At 37.7% G+C, this 8,588-nt stretch overlaps 3 protein-coding genes across 4 annotated transcripts in view; all 3 read left to right on the forward strand.

The window, feature by feature from the left end:
* Nucleotides 1-1,630, forward strand: part of LOC109824496 (mitochondrial fission protein ELM1-like) — a 5,404-nt gene extending 3,774 nt beyond the window's left edge. The window contains exons 6-10 of the mRNA XM_020391105.1: nt 362-474; nt 560-623; nt 708-801; nt 951-1,059; nt 1,257-1,630. Coding sequence (XP_020246694.1) covers nt 362-474; nt 560-623; nt 708-801; nt 951-1,059; nt 1,257-1,355 — 479 coding nt within the window. The 3' untranslated portion in view covers nt 1,356-1,630. The remainder of the gene's footprint in view (nt 1-361; nt 475-559; nt 624-707; nt 802-950; nt 1,060-1,256) is intronic.
* LOC109824503 (casparian strip membrane protein 2-like) lies at nt 1,922-3,256 on the forward strand. Its single transcript, XM_020391112.1, has 3 exons — nt 1,922-2,491; nt 2,680-2,803; nt 2,886-3,256. The coding sequence occupies exons 1-3, from the start codon at nt 2,181-2,183 to the stop codon at nt 3,099-3,101; spliced, it is 651 nt and encodes a 216-aa protein (XP_020246701.1). The 5' UTR covers nt 1,922-2,180; the 3' UTR covers nt 3,102-3,256.
* Nucleotides 3,950-8,588, forward strand: part of LOC109823985 (mRNA-decapping enzyme-like protein) — a 5,379-nt gene continuing 740 nt past the window's right edge. The window contains exons 1-7 of one of the 2 annotated variants that reach the window (XM_020390472.1): nt 3,950-4,228; nt 4,448-4,488; nt 4,580-4,629; nt 5,254-5,398; nt 6,539-6,595; nt 7,034-7,166; nt 7,759-8,229. In XM_020390472.1, the coding sequence (XP_020246061.1) occupies nt 4,064-4,228; nt 4,448-4,488; nt 4,580-4,629; nt 5,254-5,398; nt 6,539-6,595; nt 7,034-7,166; nt 7,759-8,229 (1,062 nt within the window). In that variant the 5' untranslated portion in view covers nt 3,950-4,063. The other variant, XM_020390473.1, reaches the window with a different exon arrangement.

Raw genomic sequence — 8,588 nt, forward strand, 5'->3', positions numbered from 1 at the left:
TAGTATATATTATTCACAACTGTAAGTAGTACATGGAACTTCTGAATGATTTCTGCTACGACACTTTCCCTTTCTCGAGTAAATTTTTAAAGAACACGTGTTGGTGCTAATCTGAGTGATATATTGGATATCTCTCTAAAATAATACTTTGATGTCTGGGTGATGCATTGAAAACATTTCCACCGCGTACAAAGAGCAGTAAGTAATACTTGTTATGAGAAAATGTCATGTATCCAAACATGTGAGCATATTCTTTATTTATGGGGAATCTACTAAATCTCCTGTTATTGAACCTCTTCCCTTCGGACTGTTATTCTGAAACAATAGTAGCAACTGAATATATGATTTAAATTGTTGTCAGGCCATTGTCGATATGGTGCAGATCTGGCTCAACAATTATCAGGTTCATTGCACAATGTGTTAACAAGCTGTGGAAGTGTTAGAATTTCTTTCTCTAGAAGAACTCCACAAAAGGTATCAGAAGTACACTCTCAAGCAGTATTAGTGTTCTTCAAGGCCTCTAATTTTCGATTTCAAATGTGCTTCGTTTTATTGACAGGTATCTGACATTATATTAAGGGAACTAGGTGATCATCCCAAGGTGTATGTGTGGAGTGGCAAAGGTGATCTTCATTTTCATGCATAGGATTTTGCAAATTACTGAATTATCATAAAGTTTGATTACTGACTATTTTGAAACTATCCAGGTCCAAATCCTCATATGGGTCACCTAGCATGGGCTGATGCTTTTGTCATTACTGCTGATTCAGTTAGTATGTTGAGTGAGGCTTGCAGCACAGGGTAATGAATGATTGACAAGATCTTTTCATAATTCATTATTTGAATATAAATTCTTCGAGAAAGTATTTGTTTGTTTTTTTTTGTTTTTTTTTTTGGTTCTAATGCTGAAACTTGCTTAGGTTTGTTGACCATGTTACATAATCCTGCAGAAAACCTGTATATGTCGTTGGAGCTGAGCGTTGCAAATGGAAATTCTCTGCCTTCCAGAAGACTCTTCGTGAACGGGGCTTGGTCCGCCCATTCACAGGTTTAGAGGATGTAAGCGTTTCTCTCTATCTTATTGTAGTATTTCCCTTCCAAATCTATTGAAGAGATTAGGTGAAGTTTGACCAGTGTAATAAATATTTATTGGATAACTTTTTAGTCAACTTAATGTCCATCCTCTTTCTCTAATATTTTAGTATCTCTATGCCCCTTCCAGCTTACTTTTTATTTCTTTTCATTATAACTTACAGATATCTAATAGTTGGAGCTATCCTCCCCTGAATGAAGCTGCATATGTAGCTAAAAGGGTTCGTGAAGCTCTTGCAGAGAGAGGGTGGACGCTACGTTGACACAAACTGTACCTCAGAGCATATACATACACGTTTCACGGTTACATTCAAAAATTAATTCAATGCTTACTGTTTTTGTTGAGGATTTTGAGAGTTATATCATAAATTTGGCATTAGCCCGGCTTGTAAAATACGAAGAGTGATGTGCAAAATCAACTTGGCTACAGATTCTGAATTATAGTTTTGCATTGTAATTACCCAGTATTTTGCGATATGAGAGACCAAACAGTCTCCTTACAGAATTTGATTTTGTCGGTACCGTGCTTTAATGTTTATCCTCCATCCTTGTCTTTTTGGTCGGGCACCAATTCAGGATAAAAGAGGGTTGCGTTAAGCGGGGGACAATCAGCATAAAATTAGTTTATCTGTATGATATGAGTTCTAAAAACACTTATGTTCTATAATAAATGTGAAACTCTTGAGAGTAGGATGACTAAAAATCATGTTCCACAATTTCAAAGTTGTCAATTTGCATCCATGTTTGTAGAAAGAAATGAAGGTACTTCGCTGATTCTTTTTTTCCCCCCCACACATAACGGAGAACTTTTAGTTGCCATTTTTGTTTGTACATGAGATACTCCAGCTCCCAAAATTGTTTCATAATTCCATCTTCAATTATGATCAGCACTTTACTCCCTGTTGGAGTTAGTTTACAACCAACCTCTCCTCCTGCTCCCTAATCTGCACCAGTACAACAAACCTCTTAACCAAAACATTCTCTCTCACCTGTTCAAACTCTATATATTTCCCTCCAATCTCACACTTGATCATCAACCAAGCTCACCTCTAAAAGTCTTAAGACCTCTCATTCCAAAATCATCAAGCATGAACTTTGCAGGGCCCTCCTCCACCGAAAACGTCTTCAATGACGAGGAAAAGGCTCCAATGGCCGCCCCTCCTCATTCTGTTCCTCCTCCAAGCACGTCAAGAGCTCCGAGGTTTGCGTTCTTCAGGAAGGCACAGCGCGAGAGAGGATGGAGGAGAGGAATCGCTTTGTTCGGCTTCATTCTGAGGCTCTTGGCGATTGGGGCCACGCTCTCAGCCACCATCGCCATGGCTACTACTGATGAGACCCTCCCGTTCTTCACTGATCATTATCAATTCTATGCAAACTTCTCCGACCTTCCAGCGTTAACGTAATTATGGCTATTTATCATCCATGTTTTGTTTTATTGGCACATGTATCTGCAAATAACCGAGTATCTAGTGTTAACTCCCTAAGCTGAATCATAAATATCATACATGTCGAGGTTGTCACAAATAAACTGCATCCGATCTTTACGAGGGATTAAGCGAATAGTCTGACATTCAGATTTCCCTGCAGGTTTTTCGTGATCGGCAACGCAATAGCAGCAGGATACCTGGTCCTGTCACTTCCCTTGTCCATTGCAGTCATCATCTGCGCATGCAGTAGCGGCGCTCACCTTTTTCTCCTTATCCTCGACCTCGTGAGTCCGAAACTTTGCCATAATTAACTTTGAGTCTGCATCTATCTGATGAACTAATGAATCAAACATGATTTGAGTTCAGGTTATGGTGGCTCTGACAACAGCAGCGGCCTCTGCTGCAACGGCGATTGTGTACTTGGCTCACACTGGCAATGACAAAGCCCACTGGGTCGCGTTCTGCATCAGGTTCGACGGGTTCTGCGAGCAGAGCAGCGGGGCTCTGGTGGCCTCGTTCGTCGGGATCGTGATCTTGATGATGATGGTTGTGACGTCCGCCCTTGCTCTCAGGAAACACTAAGAACTTATACCGTGATTATGCTGTTTACGATTCTGTTGTACTCTTTGTGTTTGTTGCTTGAGGTTGTGAACTTAATTTGTTGTACTTTGTGATCATATATATTCGTACGTAATCTGGAAGTGTTTTATTAATCCATGCATGTTTGTAACTTGGAGAGGGGATTTTATGAAAATTGCAATGATTTCAGTTTTGATTGAAGTATGATATCACAATCTTATGATAGTGGACTGATTTACAAATTTCGGCTTTTTTTTAAAGAAACGTCGCATTTTACCGAAAATTTGAGTAGCGTGAAGTTGAATAGTTGATAGCCAATTGTGATAAAACTTGTGTCAAAGTTTATGTTATACACATTGTCTGAGAAAAATCTTTTTATAAAAAATTTTTGTAAGAAATCGTAAGGGTTGATCCTATACAGAATTAAAAAATTGCTTTCCTTTTATGTTGGTCACAATAGGAAAATATTTCAAAAATGGAGAATTAATTATATTATTACAGTAAATATATTTTCAACTTTTAATATATAGGAGGGGAGCAGGAAAATCGTAGACAATTTTTGTGTATTTAAGTATTAGACATTTAAAATCAATGAAGAAATAAATAACTCAAACATACTAACATTTTCTTCTATATTTTACTTCATAATTTCTTAGTCGTCATGGATGAAGTAAAAACTAAAAAAAAAACACAATAAAGTAAATGATTATATTTTGAGGACGCCCATGATAGCTTCCACTTACGCCCGGACTAAAATGAGCTGTCGCTCGTGACATGTCACGTGCAACCGGACAAGGTAAAGTGCCGCTCCCATCAACAGATTCCCTATTTAATTACGAGAAAGCCCCACCCTTTTCTCTTCTCATCATCGATTCTTCCTTTCGCGGGATATACAAATCCCTAATTTCTCTCTTAAAAAAAATTAAAAGAAAAAAAAAATCTAGGGTTAGGGTTTTTAATCGAAGATGACTCAGAACGGGAAGCTGATGCCGAATCTGAACCTCGATCAGCAGAGCACCAAAGTCCTGAATCTGACTGTTCTTCAGAGGATCGATCCCCATGTGGAGGAGATCCTGATCACGGCTGCTCACGTTACTTTCTACGAATTCAACATTGAGCTCAATCAGTGGGTATGATTTTGATCATATTTGATGATTTTTTCTGTTTGATTTTGGTTTCGGGATCTCTGATTAGGGTTTTGGTTTGGATTTGTGACCTTAGAGTCGTAAGGATGTTGAGGGATCTTTGTTTGATCTCTGATTAGGGTTTTGGTTTGGATTTGTGACCTTAGAGTCGTAAGGATGTTGAGGGATCTTTGTTTGTTGTTAAAAGGTAACTAGATCCCTTAGAGTCGTAAGGATGTTGAGGGATCTTTGTTTGTTGTTAAAAGGTAACTAGATCTAAGGAATTTGATCTTCTTCGTTTGATTGCTTGAGATATTATTATTTTTTTAATATTTTTTTCAATTGTGATTTATGCAGAAACACGCAGCCGAGATTCCAGTTCATTGTTATGAACAGAAGGAACGCAGGTGTGTAATTTCCCCCCTTTCATTTGTTTGATTAATTCGATGTTTTGGCTACGGGTAAATGGAGGTTGATGTGTTAGCGAGTAGCAATAGTGGTAGGATGCGAGTAGATCGAACGGATTAAGGAGGTGAAAAGCACGGGTAGTCATACGTTATGTCTAATTCACATGGTCATGCTACTCTGTACTTTCAAAGAGTCTAATTGTGATGTTTGCCATTGACATTTATTGACTTCGTTAGCCCTTACACTTGAAAGAAGCTATCTTGACTTTTAAGTATGCTTAGCTTCAGCAATTACATCATAGAGCAGTCAAATATGCCATATTATGTTAAAAAACATGAGGCACGCCTGGTATAGCTGTTTTTGACAGATTGCAGCTGCAAATATATTTGTTGTTGATGAATTCTTGTATTATGGAGTCGCTAGAAGTAGCGTATCAAAATCACGGTTCTGTGGGGTTTCAAGTATGCGACAGGCCATGGCTAGATGAATCCAAGCCATGGACATCTTCTCAAAACCTTAGTTGTTTGATGCATCAGATTGACAGCAGCTCATATATGCAACTTTACACATGAATAGAGGTGTAGGTACGTACATATTTTTAGCTGACTCATTTTGCGTCACAGAAAATTTGGTGGAGGATATCTTGGGAGATTTTGAGTATGAAATCCAACCTCCATACTTGTTGTACCGGAATGCAGCTCAAGAAGTTAATGGTATATGGTTTTACAACCAACAAGAATGTGAAGCTGTTGCAGCTCTTTTCCAGAGGTCAGTACTTAGTGGTTCAAAAACTTACACCTCATGTACAACACATGCATTTCCAGTATCCTTTGTCATAAAATTTGATACTTAAATGATGTGCTAATAATTATATTGTTTTCGTATTGTTAAGAACAAAACTTCCATCATTTAGTAGACTTTTCAAAATAATGTCTGTAACCGACAGATAACTTGGCAAAGCATCTAATTATTTCAAAAGAATGTCTGTAACCGACAGATAACTTGGCAAAGCATCTAATTTCATAATCAAATCATGTTCTGTAAAGTATCTAATTTCGTACAATTCGTTCATAACATTTCTCACCTACATGACATGGCTTCATGTCTGAAGGCATCTGTGCTACATAGTTGATATAAAATATCATGTTCAAAGCTAAGTGGCGATTGCACACTTTTGTATGTATGTATCTGTCTTTATAGAAATGTGCTCATCATTATTCTTGTTGATTGGGTATCATTCAATACAACATAATTCTATAGTTATGCAGCCACTTGTTAGTATGAATTCTTGCTTTCTAGGATATATTATTATCTGACGTTAATTTCTAAATTTAGTATGCATTATTAATGTCCATGCCAACGACTTGAAGGTACCTTGATCACAAGATTGTCTTTAAGTAGAAAGAAAAAAAATGCCAAGCTATTCTTAATATTTCTTGAGAATCAGAAACCAACCGAAGTTATGATGGAGTTTTTCTTCAAAGAGGAATCAAGTCATCTTGATAATACTGAATTCTGATTCCACTGTCTGATTCTGATTCCACTGTCTGCTGGCTGACCCTTCCTTATTTTCATTTCATGTTTATCATGCGATATGGCTATTTACATTTCAGCAATCAACACAACCATTGTTTGAGGGAACAAGTTATGATGTAAAGATCTTTAATTGTTTGTTAAACATATTTTTTCAATTTGATTCTCTTGCTTACAGATGACTCTTTGTTACGCCATAATGAACTTGCTTTGGTAGTGAAAGATCTTACCTACTATTTGCCATGATGTTTGTTACCATGATGGATATATTAGTGCTTGTTTATAAACTAAAATGTAGTCATGGGTTAACAAATTGCATACTTTGTTATATTTATTACTTGGTGATATTCGTCTTAAATGGTTTTGATGGTGCAGGATACTAAGTGCATTCTCTAAGGTTCCTCCAAAGTCTGGCTTATCTGCGGCTAAAAGGTATAGCATTAATATGTAGTAGACTGTATAGTTATTTCATTTTGCTGCAATCTCCATGAACTTCTGCATTCTAGTAATCGCATATTATAGGAACTATTGCTTTTGAAAAAATCATATGTAATTGCTAATTTTTATGTATTAATTCTTTTCAAATGGAGAGATGGGGACACATTTCCCCTTTGTTTCATTAATTAGACATTATTTGAGTCAAAGCACCTTCTGTTTCTTCAACTAGGCCTTATTTTGGGTCAATGACTCAAGGTGCCTTGTGAAGAGACCAAGTTAGTTCTGCGCACTTCAAATTTGTTGCCAGCAATCATCAATTAGTTTGTGCTATTGTTTTATACTATACAAAGATTCTTCTCTAGTTGAACGGAAATTTTATCAGCTAAAACACCAACTTGTGATAATTCATAGGCTTTCTGTTTATATATGCAGTACTGAGTTTGAGGAGCTGGAAGCTGTTTCGAATTTAGCTGTCATGGAGGGTCCTTTGGAGCCACAAACATCATCTGCTGCTAGTGTTCCTGATGCCCATATTCCTGACGATTCTTTTGTCAATTTTTTCACTGTAAGTACGCTTGTTAAGGTTCAATGCCAACTTTGTAGACATCATTTCACTGTCATACAGCATATAGATCATAGCACTTTTGTTGATAATTTGCTGCTATCCACCCAAGAAGCAGTCATGTCTACTTATTTTATTCTTGCACCTCTGAACCAAACCCATGACTGCGGGTTTTCGTACAACGACGATTCCATGATATAGTGGCTAGATATCTAAATTAGTTGTGGATAGCCCCCCCCCCCCCCCCCCCAACAAAACACACACACACACACGAAAAAAATAGTATATCTTTTGAACGTACTAGCCCTCAAGTTTTATTGTGCATATAAATCACCTGGGTGAATTTCACTTTTTACCTTAAAGAAAGAGAAATTTGTTTTTTTTGACAAGTAGACTCCCTAAGGTATAGTCAAAAAAAAAAAGAAGAAGAAGAAGAAGAAAACACAGGTTTCTATCTGCAACAACAAAACTAGAGGGTACAGGGGTTCTACCCGCAATTAACCAGACTTACATGTTTGCAGTTCTCATATCTATTTTGATAACCTAAGTAACTAAGTTATATGTTTGTTCTTCTGATATCTATTGTAATATGCAGGGAGCTATGAACATTGGTAATGCAGCAGGTCCAAATGCAGCTATGATGGGACCATCACATCAGTCTTCAAGTATTCCCTCATCTTCCCACTCAGTTAACATCATTCCATCGGCAGCAACTCCTTATCAATCTTCTCCTTCTCTTCCAACTCTACCCATTCCTTTGATACCCAATGAATATAGCGGCACCAGCAGCAACCGGAGCTCTGCCAATCTCATAAACCCTTCCCTTTTTGCACCACCAGCTTCATCTTCAGCTGCATTGTCGATGCCACCGATTGTTTCTTCTTCGATGCCAAGTGCTCCCCCACTTCAGCCTCCTATTACGATGCAGCGTCCATATGGTACTCCTTTGCTCCAACCGTTTCCACCTCCAACTCCACCTCCGTCTCTTACTCCTGCTCCTGCTGCCAGCTATGGCCCGGTGATTACAAGAGATAAGGTTCGGGATGCCTTGCTGCGGCTTGTGCAGGTATTTTTCTATGTTCACTTCCCTAAACTGTTGTTTAGCCAATTTGAACAAAAATGTAATTCATCTGATGAATATACGCATAAAAAATTGGGTTAATTGCAGATACATCCACTGTACTATGAGGATATAGTAGTCATTTGTATCACTTGAACTAATTTATTAGTACTTAGACTCCTTCGAGACTATCATTTCTACCGTTGGTTGAGATGCAGTTGGAAATCATGTTACAATAGCTGACCTTTTACCCTCAAGGTAGCTCTAAATCGAAGGGCAAAAGTAACGGCAATTGATATTCGGGGGGTTCAAGCATTAATAGAATAATTTAAGGATATAGTGCCTTCTACACTATATAGTGCAGG

The sequence above is a fragment of the Asparagus officinalis genome, chromosome 9 (genome assembly GCF_001876935.1).
Source record: "Asparagus officinalis chromosome 9, Aspof.V1, whole genome shotgun sequence".
In the NCBI taxonomy this organism is placed as follows: Eukaryota; Viridiplantae; Streptophyta; class Magnoliopsida; order Asparagales; family Asparagaceae; genus Asparagus; species Asparagus officinalis.